The sequence below is a fragment of the Hyposmocoma kahamanoa genome, unplaced genomic scaffold (genome assembly GCF_003589595.1).
Source record: "Hyposmocoma kahamanoa isolate Upper Pololo Valley unplaced genomic scaffold, ASM358959v1 93, whole genome shotgun sequence".
NCBI lineage: Eukaryota > Metazoa > Arthropoda > Insecta > Lepidoptera > Cosmopterigidae > Hyposmocoma > Hyposmocoma kahamanoa.
Window position 1 is genome coordinate 9280739 of NW_020654810.1, and position 14548 is coordinate 9295286.

Here is a 14548-nt window from a genome sequence, read left to right on the forward strand (position 1 = left end):
ATTGCTTGAATACTGTGTTTTCCCTATCGCCACTCCCACATATATATATATATATATATATATATATATAATAAACCCCATACTCATGGCCGTAAAGTCATACAGATTTATAATTTTTCTCATTTTGCGAGTGCCGCTGGATCGAGAATAATTCTCTATAGGTTTTGATAAAGATGTAAATATTGACAATATAATTGAAAACGATTAATTGTGTGTATACCGGTACTATATATACGATTTTGGCTCGTCTTCCGATAACAGTGAATAAAAATTTTTTGCTATATAACTACAGGTTGTCCTTGTGTACTCTGCTAATGTAACAACACTACAACAACAAGTACAGGTTATCATTGTGATCATTTAAAATACTTATTATTTATATTTAACTGTATAATGTTTCAATAAATGTTAATTGTAGGTACTATCTAAAATTGAAAAGCAATTAACCGAAAAATAATGTAAACAATCGTTTAATGTGGTTACCGATGATTAGTTCACATCCCTAATCACGTCGCGACGACAACGTACAATTTGGGCTCTTATTTGGTGACGACTATAGTGTAGTATTTTCACAAAAAAAGAGATGAATAGTATGAGTATTTAAAAAATCTCTTACTAGATGTCACTAGCGGCGACGAATGCCGAAAGTCGGTACAAAGACATAACAAAAATATAGAATTTCGACGACTCGGTAACTGGACCCGTGACTCAGTAGTTAGAGCAATGCTACGGAGCAGCATGGACGTAGCTTCAAGTCCCACGGCGTCGACGAAAATTTCTCTGTGTGATCGATCTTTGTATTCATAATCATAACAAAACTATATTAAAATCTCAATAAGTATTTGAAAAGTAGTAAAAACATTATGATATTCAATAACGATAATACATAATAAAGCAAATGTTTGCACACGCACATAATCATCACGTTTATCTAGGAAAATATGTAATTACAAGTAAATTACGACACTCGACTTTGTTGCCAAGCACCTGAGAGGTAGAGAGAAGCAGAGATGGCTAGTCGGATAATCGAGTAAGGCGAAAGACTGTCCCATGGTGTTGGTTGATATTAATTGTCTGGCTGTGTTGCCGTTTAAACTATTGTTTCTACTATATGCCAACTTTTGAGTCTTGTTGTGTTGGCGACTTGCATCGTACCATTCTTCGCCGTATATAATTGTTTTCAAAATTATAGTTTCATTTTTGCACGTTCCAAAAAAAAAAAATTGAGTTATGTAACAAAGCAGAGTTAACATGCTGTTTAAACAACTGTTTCTACTATAATATTATCATCTGTATTACCGGGTATTTCGCATGCCGCGATTAGCCTGTTACTGGACATATAACTACGCGAACTATAGAAGAGTAAAGATTCTATCTACAAACTTCCAAAATTTGACATGATGACAAGATAAATAAATAAATAAATACGATTTAGAAAATGCGTAAATATGTAGCAAAACTAATATATGCCTCGTATGAAAGGACCTTATCTTAAAAGTAATAAGATTGATAATTATTCCTTCATAATCTTATTAACTTTATTCAGGAACTTCAAGATTACGAGAAAAACGGTGATGTGAAACTGCATCTGGCGTTCTCACGAGATCAAGCGCATAAGGTGTATGTCACTCATCTTCTGGAGCAAAACATGGATCAAATTTGGGATATCCTTGGCAACCGGAACGGGCATTTCTATATTTGCGGGTAATCTTTATTTTTATATTGATAACAGTCAGTCAGTTGTATTAATTTTATAAAACAGCTTTTATTTTTTTTAATCAATTTAGGTTCGCCAATATATATATTGCATTGTCGAACTTAAATTGATAATATATACATATTATATTATATATTCATATACAGGATATCTATTATATATTCTTATAAATCTTTGTAACGTCATATCTCATACGTACTGATTGGTAATGAAAGGAAAAACACGTAGTTTATTATAATACCAAGGATCATAACTATTAAAATTTGGATGGTGACTATAAAATCCCGTATTGACTGTGCATATTTTTTTTTCTTTGTTCTCAAATTAATGAATAAATAAAATTTTGTTCAACAGTGACGCAAAGAACATGGCTGTGGATGTGCGGAACATAATACTGAAGACTGTACAAGTGAAAGGCGGCCGCACCGAGGAGGAGGCAGTGCAATTCCTCAAGAAGCTCGAGTCCATGAAGAAATATTCTGCAGACGTGTGGAGTTAATTCCGGATTTTAATTTAGTTAATTTGTCAAAATGTAGACAATTGTTAATTATTTAATGAAATATTAATATTATGTCGTGTATGTCGCAAGTTTTGGGTACAACTATTCCATTCCAAACAAAAAAAAGGAAATGTACATTATAATTTTGTAGCCACCATCGCGTTTGCGATTGTGTCGTATTCTTGACGTAGTCTACAGGGCTATATTTGTTACAATATGTAAATAGTTCTTGAAGATTGTACGCTCATATTTACAAAATTTGAGAAAAACAATATTGCCAATGTAACTTGATATTTTTCTAAAAATTTGGAATCGAAACTGTTTTATTCGCAAATGCCTATTTAATTGAAGAACGTTAGCAGTGTTCATTTTATAGAGCGCTCGTGGCATTGTTTTTTAGAACGGTTAACAAGTCTACAGCGTCACAAAATATACATTACGAATTGTAGAAAGGGTGATGTGTTATTTTTATATCTAAAAATAACTTTCATCTTCGAATCGTTAACAAAATATCTATTATTTTACCAATAATAGAAAACTTGAAACCTAGGACGTTATCGTTAACGAACTGTTATGAATTTCTTTTCCGTGTTACAGAACAAGTTTTTAAACTTGTAATGTTATAAAGCCATTGTCAAGTCGTATTTGTTTTTAATATGTAAATGGTTGTTGCTGTTGTTGGTAAATGTTTTACGTAAGTGGACTGGGCAAATAAGTAGAGATATTAGATTTAGTATAGATAGTTAAACATTGTAAGTTTTATATTAAAGAGTTTTATGTAAAAGACTGTTTCTATGATCATAATCCTTCCTAAACGGTAAATGTTAATCACAGCAAAGGAAGAGTCAAAAATAATGTTAAATGAAAAATAAATTGGATAAGCAATATAGAACAGTAAAAAAAAACATTTTTATAACGATAATTTATTGATTTAACCGCAAATATATTAGTTTATATACAATAGGGACGTCAACAAAATGCAAAAGGAGAGCCAGCTGTTTGTTTCAGTTCAATACACTCTTGATTCATATCAAATTTTACTATTCAAACACGTTATATTTAAAAAAAACAGCGGCTACGTTGTGAAAAATATCCCACGTAGCACCAGCGATGACGCTTGCTACTGAGTCACATAGGTACTAATATTCCCTAATGCCATGTTCACTACACAATACGCATACAAATCAATCGCTAAAAGACAAACCGTTATATATTCAAAATACTGAATTTACTTTAAAAACTTCAAAATATTAAATTGCTTTAATCACTACTTAAAACTCTCTATTATGTATGTACACTAAATTAAAACTACGAATTCAGGATAATTTATCAACTTGCTCATTATAATAACATAAAATTTTACCACAAAGTTTCATCAATAGCTGACAAATTCAAAGCTGATTTTGGACAATGCCATCTGTAAGAGAACAAAATCCGTAATATTCTAGTCAATGAGCTGTTTGGTGGTTAACAAGATGGCGGGGAACCGTACGGAATAAGACATTTGAAAAGATGGAGGCATGTGTGAGCAGTGGAACATAAAGAAACACGGTAGAAGGTAAATCTGGGGTAGCACGCAATGTTCCCAGCCACCTTATTAAAGACGCGGAAAAGGAAGCATACCAATACAATTTTACCTTCCATGGAAACAATCACTGAATATTGTACTTCTTTTATACAGCTATTTAAGTTTATACAATAAATTCTATATTACTATACATTGTCAGTCATTCTTTAATTACACAACAAAATTAAGTATTCGTTTTTTATTACGTAACGTAAATAAAATACTTCTTTGTCACAGCCCACTACGGCGACGTGACAGTACAATTGCATTAGCACGCAACAATGGAACGAGGAGTCAACTAAACCTTTATGTGACAAATAATATTTTACATACATTGTACAAATGTGGAAGTCAACAGAACGAGTCCGTTTTTAAAGGCACATTTTTCAAGGCAAAATTGCCAAGATCTTGTTGCAATTTATATTTGTTATCAAATATAGCAAATTAGATGTTCGTAATCATATGACGCCGAAATCATAAATGATTGGGCAAATTTGGCACGTTAATCCGATACAAAAAAGTATTATCGTTCAACAAGTAGGAAGCAATACCTGGAATCAATATAACGAAATGCAGATGACAGTGTTTACAATATAATGAGCATCCTGAAACTCTTACTTTAAACGTCACTACACAATAATAGCTATAACCATAAAATAAAGAAATTGACCTCTTATCGGTGCCGCATAATTATATTAAAACCTTAAACTACGAAACGCAATCTGTAATATAACTCTACGCATTCATAGTAGTTCAATCATAAGCGTACCGTAAATTCAGTGTTCCAGTTGTGGGAGCTTAGAAAAAAATCAATAAAAAGAAGCAAAAATAACATCACAATTTTAAGGAGCTCTACTATAGTAGTATGAATGTACGTTAGTATACTATTTTCGTAATTAACTACTTACATTAAATGGGTCACCATAACAGATACCAGTCTGATATTAAACGTTAACACTCATGTACCGCTGCAAACTAAGTCTAAACTGAAAGGTTTGTTACGAAACGCAACGTTTATTAAGAGCTACAAGTGACAATCCATACAAAGTAAAGTGAGATAAAGAAGAATGCACTTCATAACGCGAGGTCGCACTTCGTAACGCCTCATCGCACTTCGCAATACGCAAGCTTCAGTAGGGTAGCGAGTCTTGTATTAGTGGACGTAATGTCAATCGAAATGCAATCCCATATTACTAGACAGCGTCGATAAAGCTAATGTCGCGGGTACAGGCGGGGAGACAGGAACCCGGCGTCGCTCACGAGTCCGCGGGCACGTCCCACTCCGCCAGGCCGCGTTCCACTAACTCTCTATTCAGGAATATAACTTGCTGTAATCAACAAACATTTACCTTTCGTTAGAACATAGTTTCCCAAAGTGGTCCCTGCCCAGTGGGCGCTGATGAGTTCTAGGGGGCGGTAGATGGCTCGGAAGCAATTGGGGGGCGTTGATGCTGTCCGGGGTTGCTACCGCATTTGAATACTAAAAATCCTGATTATCTATATAAACTACACTAGAAATATATATTTCTTTCCTTGCGATTTTTTGCATTGATATAAAAAAATACGTGTTTTCAATTATTTTTTGTTGTGGTGAGTGTTGATTATTGACACGTTAATAGGGTTCATCATCAACTCGTTTATACGTCCCACTGCTGGGCACGAGTTTCCTCACAGGGGCGGTTTTAGTTTGGTTTGGTTGGGGACTTCACACGTTTTCCGAGGGTTGTGTATCTTCTTCGACGTGCATGTTTTGTTTCACCAAAAAGCTCACGGTAAATTTCAAATTAAATTTCGAGAATCTCAAGTTGCGAGTCCGGATTCGAAACCACGAGGCGGCAGGTTAAACCATTAGAATACCACGGCTTTGGGGTTAAACACATATAAATAAATTAACGAAAGTAGATATCTACAGATGTGTTTGTTTGCATATATTGGTGAATCTGCACATGGTAAGCCTGGCTACATACTGATTAGTTTTACTGAGCTTCCAGTCTCGCTTGTGCAGATTAGTCATTTGCCGAGAAAGAAGGATACTTAGTTTTTGTTCACAGCTATTCATGACCAGGATCATAAACAACGTGATGGATATGTTTTTTTTGTCTTCGAAAAGGGACTTCCCTATACAACATCTAATAGAATATTCTCGTGTAACGAAATTGGAAAAATAATTTTTAGACGGCGTGTGCATTCTATTCATTAAAAAATCACATCAACTTTCGATAATCCACCTATAATAATAATAATCATTTTATTCTCTCCAACATATACTCACATACAATTTTAAAAGTACATTCAAGTGAGAACTTAATGGGAGACTGGTGCCCAAACTCGGTAGACCCTGTCTTGGGATACCAGGTCTCCGACCCAGAACAATACTTATCAATTTGTGAACCTTTACACTATCTATGTGAAATCTTAGTGGTGCTACACCATACACAAAATCGTTTGCACAAGAGTCACAAAGCGATGAGTGTTTTAGTAGTCTGTTCACAAATGATACGAGATAATACTGACCTGCGGATTTAGAGTGAGGTAGAGGTGTACGAGCGGCAGGCCCGCCTCGTCGTAGCCGGCGACCTGCGCGTGCAGAAGCTGCCCTGCCGTCAGGCCCGCCATGATGCGGAGAGCCTCGCCGCTCCACTCGGCTTCTGCAAATTACCACGACCACCGTTAGAGTAAGAATTTCTTACCGTTTTGTATAGTGCTTACTGCTGTAATAAAATAACGAAATTTACATAATTTCGTAAGGACCTTAGCTTTTGTGGCAAAGGTCTCTTTATATTCGCCTCTTTTTACACTTTATTGCATTAAGTCAAATGTATTTAACTTTCAGTTCTTTCCTAATCAAAATTTTGTATAAGTGGAATCATTATAAACTAAATTATTGAATGAGAATGAACGGTGCTTGCTACAGTAATTTGATGTACATGTTAATTTCGACATGGATTCACGAGCAATGTACTACTAATTATATGTTTTCTGTAAAACTTCACCTCTCTAAGTAACAATAGGTTCTTAATGAGTGTTACAAAATGTAATTAAAAGGCTTGTTCAACATAATGTCAATAAGTTATGATAAGCTAATCCAGTACTCATTGAAATCCCCGAAACGTCATATCACATGGATTTAAATAATAATTTGGATGATAAACGATAACATAGCGTTAAAAAACATGTCATTTAGTGTCTGGAAATAAACAATAACTAGATAAAATAACGTCAAGGCAAGCGTGTTATTATGTTTTCGGGTTATCACCCGATGGCCAAAGACGTGTAGTTAAATTTGTACCTATAAGGTCATGGTTTTGCAGGAAATAAGATGTGACAGACTTAAGATGATATTTACATGTAATTAAACCTTATAGCGCGGCCGTGGCGAGAACTGTATTTAAAGAGAATATAATGTTTTATTAATGTTAATGTTTACTATCACTAATATCAGGTTTCTTACCACGGTATGACTTCTTTTTATTTTCCCGATATTTCGGAACGGTTGCACGGTTCATGGTCACGGGTTAACTCAGTTGAGTCAACCGTTCCGAAATATCGGGAAAATAAAAAGAAGTCATACCGTGGTAAGAAACCTGATATTAGTGATAATCATTTAGTGAATAACCACGAAAGTCTTAAAATCTAAAATGTCAATGTTATTGCTATCTTTAAACAGAAGACTGAAGGAAACAATTTAATATAGCGCAATGAAAATAAACTACGTATTACGATTATGAATTCGGTTTGATATGTGGCATTCAATTTCAATCATTAATATATATTCAATTTATTAATTGAAATTGAATTATTCAGACAATAAATAATTTTAATTATATTCAAAACTGAAAAGAAAAAAACAGACAATATGAGTATAGAATTTTCCCGAATCTGATAATGTGTATTAGAATGAACGTACGAAACGGCGAAGTTGGTGAGCAGTTTGTAATTCTATATTGTTAAAAATAAAATGGTAAGGAAAGTTTTATAAATGCGATAAGATATTGATTGAAAACACAGACTTGAATAAAAATAAGGTAACTACAGACAAGCTGTGTCAAAAATGAATAAAATTTATTAAGCATTGTTCGTAAAGCGGATTATAAAATATATGAAAATAAATGAAAATTTATAAACCATTATTTGCTGGTTTCACGAAGGCCAAAACTGCTTCTGTTGCCTGGAAAGGCAGAGTCATGAAATCGGAGCGGATCTGCTTGAGCTGATCGTTGTCGACGGTGAGGTATCCACCAAAGTCCACCAGCTTCACGACTGACGTGTCATTTTCTTCCGATGTGGAGATCACTTGCGCGCGATACCAATTGTTCTCTGTAGGCGCTGCGCATATGGAACCCTCTGGAAATGATAATAGTGCCTAGTGATTTCAGTTTACAATGGCTAAATTTACGTTAACCATCGGCACGTTACGGCAACAATAAAAATGTAGGTTAAAATCGTTACAAGAAATAACAATTTACAAATTGCCTTATGGCACAAGTCTTGAGATGGTCAAAAAGTTTATTCCTAAAAATTTCACAACTTGCGTCATTGAATATAAACATGTTGTAGAAAAAAGCTAAATTGTCATCATTATAATGATTTATAAAAAAACACAACAGGTATTTTACTTGTCCACAAAATTATGTGTGGTTGGCGCGAATGATGGATGAGATAATAACCGTTGTTAGATCGCCTATCGGCCACAAACTTAGCTAAGCACTCAAATCGGCAAAAAATTATCGCGTGAAACGCTTTTATCTTTAAAATTCTGTTGCTACAAAGTACAGAGGACTAAAGTTACTACAATATTAAATTTAAAATTAATCTAAAACTTGTCCTATCAGACTTCGGCGCAGTTGTACAAAGCGACCTAATTAAAGGACAGGTTTGGAAAGGTCACGGTTACCTTTCACAGGGCGCGGTAGAGACGGAACGTCCGGATTCTGATATGTGGTGGCCATGAGACGATGCAGCACGTGCAGAGAGGGGAAGGTTGGGTGAAGTGGTTGCTGCAGGAAGAAATGCCCGGCGCTCACCAGACACGTCATTATCGTGTCATTATTCACCGACTCCACCAACTGCAACTGTCGTATCAGCATACAATGCTCAAATATTTGTCCATATGCAAATTGATGATATTATTATGAAAAAAACAACATTATGTAACATATTGTCACGTTGTATTAATATGAGTCACCTTGTCGAATGAGAACATGGTAATTTCTTTGTAGTGTGACTATTATGATTTTACTTGGACAATAAAGCACATTTGTAATTAGAAGGCATGGAATGTGATTATTACAAACCATATTATGTGTGACTACGTATTTCTGTTGTTTTTAAAAGTTCCACTAAAACACTACAATTAAGTTATGGAATTCTAATCCCTGGCTTATCGAAAATAACATTCATTGACTATGTTGTCACGTTTTATTATCGTTGGACGACTGTCGTGTCTAGCCTGTTCCCATATCACGACTATCTGTCGTGGACGACTGTTTATCGTTGAACGACTGTTGTGACTAGCTGTTCCCACTAGATCGTGACGACAATTTATCGTTTCACGACAGCCTCCTTGCCCATCTCTGGCTACGACCCAATGCTACTGCAAAGCGAGTAGAGGGCGCGGGGTACGAGAGGGGAGGGCAGGGAGCAGAATACGTGCGGACAGCGATAAATAAAACGTGACGACAATAGGAGCTGCGACAATCTGTCACGTTTTTATCGTCACGTTTTTTTATCGTCTGACGACTGTCATTCTGGCTGTTCCCACTGAGACGATTAATAGTGTCGTACTATATGTGAACAACTTCATTTAAATATACAAACTACGACACTGTAAGCTGCACGACTATCTGTCGTCACGACATAGTGCGAACGCGCCCTGACTTGTTGGCATTTAGTATTTATTGGGCTCTACATAATTATTTTAGTGTTACAACTATAAGTATTTTTAAGATTTTTTATGCAAAATTGTATTTTCTATGAAACTTACATAAACTTTTCATTTAAGATACAAAATTGTTATCAGTGTTTGAATACTCACTTGTAGGAACTCTGGTACTAAAGGGGCAAGTCTTTGATATAATTCTGCACTAATTTCTTGAAGAGAGAAATTGGGAAATCTCTTTTCTGGGAACTTCTCTCTTATCATATCTAAAGCTGCTTCGATTTCACTTTGAGTACCTGGAATTCGAAAATATATTCTCTCAAGGTATTCTGTGGATGGTTGCTCGCACAAATTTTATTTTATGAAGTTGATACTTCACCTTCAACTGCGCATATTTTTTGTTTAATAGAGTCAGGATGTCTTCTAACATAAACAATTGCACCAGTTTTGGCTTTAATTTGTGTAACAAAAGAGCCATGTTTCCCTATCAAAAGACCAACCAGGGTCTGGGGTATTACAAATTGGTGTATTCTCAGTGCTGTTTCAGACGGAACCATGTTTATGTTTGCTGGTGGGGGGCTGGCTGCCTCTGAACATCCTTTGCCACTATCACTTGAACCCTGAAATAAGTTTGATTGCATTTCAATTATTCAAAATTTTGTTACAACAAGTTTGAGCAGACAATTGTGAACTTACCTCACTGTGATTATCTGAGAAATGACACATTGATGGACTAGCTAACATAGGGTCCACAGGGCTGTGGTTGGCAGAATCTCTTTCTGATATACGTCTACGTTGTGTTGCAGAGAAACAATTATTATTATTACCACTCTCTTCATTATTACTAGGTATTTCGACTAAATTATCATTATCATTATTTAATTCTTCAGTATCAGCTACTGTAATCTCATCATTTGTTATATTTTCAAATGGTGTACTGTCAAGCTGTGTTCCATTCTTTTCATCAGAGGTATCATTAGCGTCAGTAGAATTGACAGATATAACATCAGTTTCACTCTTGCTGCATGACATTTCAGTTTTCAGGGAACCAAACATATTAGGTGTCTCTTTTACAACAAATGGGGTTTCTGGAATGTCGGTTTTGACCACCAAATGTTGATTTTCAAAGCCAGACATTTTCTTGTCTTTCTCTAAGGATTTTTTTCTAATAATCTTTTCTATTTCTAGATCAACTTCTTCATCTGTCAATTCAAGTGGTGAAGAGCGTTGAGAGGCAGTCCCATTGGGAACAATATCAATAGGAGCAGATTTAATGATGAAGTGCTCTGCCTTACCCAACGGGGATACTCTTCTAGCCTCAAACTCAGCATTAAGGACTTCTGCTAGTTCTTCTTGTAAACTTTTTATTTTTTCTCTTCCCCCTGGGTCAGATTTGGCAAATTCCCTCTTTCGTCTGAACCAAAAAATTCCCAATAAAACTGCTATGGATGGCACAGACCACATAAGTACTTGACGACAAGGGGCCATTGTAATAAGCCACTTTTACAAAAAATCTACAACAAAAAAACCGATTAGGAAGACTACATGATACATGCTACATGTGACTTTACATTCTACTTTAAACCATGTAATTTATCATACAATACAGTTAAGTTGAATAAAGTGCAGCTTCTTATATAATAATACATAAATATTACATCTGACAGTAAACAGATACCTGAGATCAAGAAAAAACCAAATTAGAGAAAAACACTGTCTTAATAATGCCACATTAAATATAATGGAATGAGTTTGAAACTAGATAAAACAAGTCACGAAAAACAGATGTTAAGACAGTCTTTTTTTTGACCCAGTGACACATTAAAGCAGCACCATATTTGTTAAAAAGAAAAACTAATACGAACATATTGTGTACACAAAAAAAGCCCCAAGCTAATTCCTTATCATAATTTTAATCAAGCTGAGCTACATAACACGCCTATTATAAAAACCACAAAATTTTTTACTGTGTAAAATAAAAAGATTGAATCACGTTAGAACATAACCTTTACGTAAATAAAATTAGTAAGTTATATAGCAAAATATAATGGAAGTAAATTACTTGTTGAAAACATTGCTAGCGCACATAAAATGGGAAACACCCTTCTTAACCCCTAATTAAAACACAATGTGGAAAATTATCCAGCAGGTTGTGATTGTTACAACAAAAGTAAATACCCCAAAAATTTGCAACCCATATCAATCTAATAATTTAAAAAATTAACACTTGACCTACTTACTTGAAATAGTTCCATTTTAAATAAAATGCTATTAAACTTTTATTTTACACTAGCATCACATGGATGAAAAGAACCTTCACTTATTATTAGGTTATTATTCTTGTAAGATTGGTGTTTATTTATACAATAACAAAAATATAACACACTGAAAACTAACAAAACTAAGAACAGAAATGGGTACAACTCTCCAAGGTTTATGAGAAATTTGTAATTAGCAAGAGTAATTTAACATTTCGGCCACGCGCCGGAACCGGGCGAGAGATAGTCGCACACCGCTCGAGGCAAGCATGGGCCACGAATCTATACCGCTCGCCGCCGATCACTATCACTTCACAGCTGCAGACACGTCTACAACGCAACGTACGGCCTGTCACGCTGGAATACCTTCGCTACATGTGCTTCCACTTTGGGCGACTATTTTTTGTGATACGTGGACCGGTGAGGGTCACGAGCGATGTGCAGACCCTAATGGGCAACACGTAAGCAATCGAAGAATTATAAAAGAAAGGTTACGCAATTTTAGGTATGCCGCGATTGAATCCAAAATAAGGCCAGAATAAAATTTCCAATGTTTGCTCGTGGTCGTTTATTTATTTAGGTGTGATTATAACGTAATGGCATCGTGACCTACGATCCAACGTCTGAACTCCATGATCCAAAAGTAAAATTTGTCGCCGGCATAATAATAAAGCGTACTTACTTTGATATCCAACAAAGAATGTTTGCACTTGAAAGAGAAGAAAGAAAAACAAGCCAAAATAATATGTTAGCTGATATTACTATCAAATTTCGCTCAATAAATTATAATCCAACAATCCACGTGCTCACAATGTTTTCTCACGAAGCTCAAAAAAATTCAACATGGCGGCCGACATAACCGTACTGCAAAGTGCAAACGAGTTCGAATGCGCATGAACGCGCGTACAAGTTGGCAACACTATTAACACTTTAATTTGCAACCCCGAGCACTGTGTCAAAAAAATTGGAATTCGCTCTGGGCATTTTGGAGGGAAAAGTGTCGTTTTTTTATTTTGACTTTCAATTATTTTGTGAAATCTAGTTTAAAGTGGAATAGGATAGTGCTATTGTACCTTAATCGAAGATTAAAACGCGAAATTATACGAATCTCGAACTAAAATACCCGTATCGGCCCGTTCTAAGGAATTCCGAGTCAATCCAAGCACGCCGCCTCAAATTGCCTATCCTCTTTGTAGCGGGCATATGTACAGACTTAGAATAATGTACAGAAACAATTAAACTTCATGTTTAGGCTGATGGCTTTGCCAAAGCCTTAATAATTTAAAAAAAAAAACAAAAAAATTGCAATATTTAATTTTTACGACTTTGGCTTCTTTGAAGTTTAGGTGAATATTCTTGCAAATATCGATGAAAATTTGTTTTATTGTTCTAAAAATTATAAGAGTTAATGCGTGGTTATTGCAAAAAAACACACGCCATGGCAATTAATAAATATTATATAAAATCGTTCAGCGTCAATAATTAGTATAAAGTGAGTTATAAACTATATTAGAAATAAATTATTTTATCATTTAGGGATTACTTTGAGTTTCTAACGCTTGACATCCTTTTTATTAAAATACCCACTAAGATGAATATCCAAGCTTGATTTGCGTGTTTCTATTTTATTTCCTCCACTCGAATACACAGACACCAGTGGCTGCATTGAAGAATAAGCGATACCCATTCTGTCTCTTATGGTATGTTCTTTTCCTTTTGCTTACTGGCGGTGCTTGTTTTAGGATTTCGTCAGCGAATAGCAAGCATTGGTCACGACGCAATATAATACAGTGTTAAAACCTTAGAGGATGGTAAACGTTAGAACTGGCAATGGCAATATTAATGCCGCTGGCATCAGTCAAGGTAAAAATCAACCCATTAAGTCATTCACTTACAAATAAATGGACGACGGGTCTAATACAAAAACCACGAAAAAAATGTCCCAAGTCAACCTATTTAAACGTAGTGACATGTAAAGGAATATGAAATAGCTAAAACGTTGAATTTAAATTGTAATCTCATCGCAGTACTGTCTAATTTGGCTTGCTTCGCTGTCAGTCGAACAAACGAAGACTAAAGCGTGAATGACGCTCTGTATACGATTTTAACGCCCTATAAGTTCGTACACTTTTTAGCGCGGACCTGACGTCCATATAATTGTAAGTGCACTATTCACTGTCGAATATATTGGAAAACGCTAACAATGAATGTTGCCCGTCATAGATCTTGGTACTTTGGACAACCAATGACAATGGGCCACCATCTTATGAGACCTACAAAACGTGGTTGGAATGCTGAGGAAAGACGGTATCAAATTCTGCCAATTGCAGCGTACAAGCTCGAAGTCCAAACTCTCGGATGCGATTCTACGGCTCATGACAAAAAGACGAGAAGTTACTCAGGCGAAGTGTCGTCAGAGCAGTCAGACCTTTGCGAAGATGGTACCTACGGCGTGACTTTCGGAATTCCAATACACGCCTCATTGAGGAGGCGATAGAGCGAAACCGAGGGTTAAGAATATTTAGTCAGTAGCTTGGAAGGAGCCACCTGACGACGCTCAAAACACAGATCGAATCGTAACGTCAAAGCCGGAGATTCTTGATGAGATTGAAAACTTCTATGGCCAACT

General features: G+C 35.5%; 1 protein-coding gene and 1 long non-coding RNA gene across 4 annotated transcripts; one reads left to right on the forward strand and one right to left on the reverse strand.

Moving 5' to 3' along the window:
• Positions 1-1530: 1530 nt before the first annotated feature.
• LOC113237372 lies at positions 1531-2450 on the forward strand. Its single transcript, XR_003311033.1, has 2 exons — positions 1531-1704; positions 2072-2450. It is a non-coding gene; the product is annotated as an uncharacterized LOC113237372 (long non-coding RNA).
• A 1982-nt stretch (positions 2451-4432) lies between these two features.
• Positions 4433-11169, reverse strand: LOC113237313 (A-kinase anchor protein 1, mitochondrial). Of its 3 annotated transcripts, XM_026473717.1 has the most exons (8): positions 10975-11007; positions 10358-10861; positions 10041-10281; positions 9818-9957; positions 8678-8855; positions 7909-8127; positions 6298-6431; positions 4433-5111 (listed from the first exon to the last, which is right to left on the reverse strand). In XM_026473717.1, exons 1-8 carry the CDS (start codon positions 10990-10992, stop codon positions 5040-5042), a joined length of 1506 nt encoding a protein of 501 aa, XP_026329502.1. In that variant the 5' UTR covers positions 10993-11007; the 3' UTR covers positions 4433-5039. The 3 variants fall into 3 exon arrangements, with proteins under 3 accessions (XP_026329502.1, XP_026329501.1, XP_026329500.1); XM_026473716.1 differs by having other exon boundaries at positions 8678-8849; positions 10358-11169; XM_026473715.1 differs by having other exon boundaries at positions 10358-11169.
• Positions 11170-14548: the final 3379 nt, after the last annotated feature.

Bases quoted from the DNA above. Each gene is read 5' to 3' on its own strand.
- LOC113237313 (XM_026473715.1), bottom strand. From the start codon at position 11,149: ATGGCCCCTTGTCGTCAAGTACTTATGTGGTCTGTGCCATCCATAGCA. The intron at 10,282-10,357 runs GTAAGTTCACAA...AACTTATTTCAG, and splicing joins TCTCAGATAATCACAGTGAG to GGTTCAAGTGATAGTGGCAA. The intron at 5,112-6,297 runs GTCAGTATTATC...TGTTGATTACAG, and splicing joins ACCTCACTCTAAATCCGCAG to CAAGTTATATTCCTGAATAG.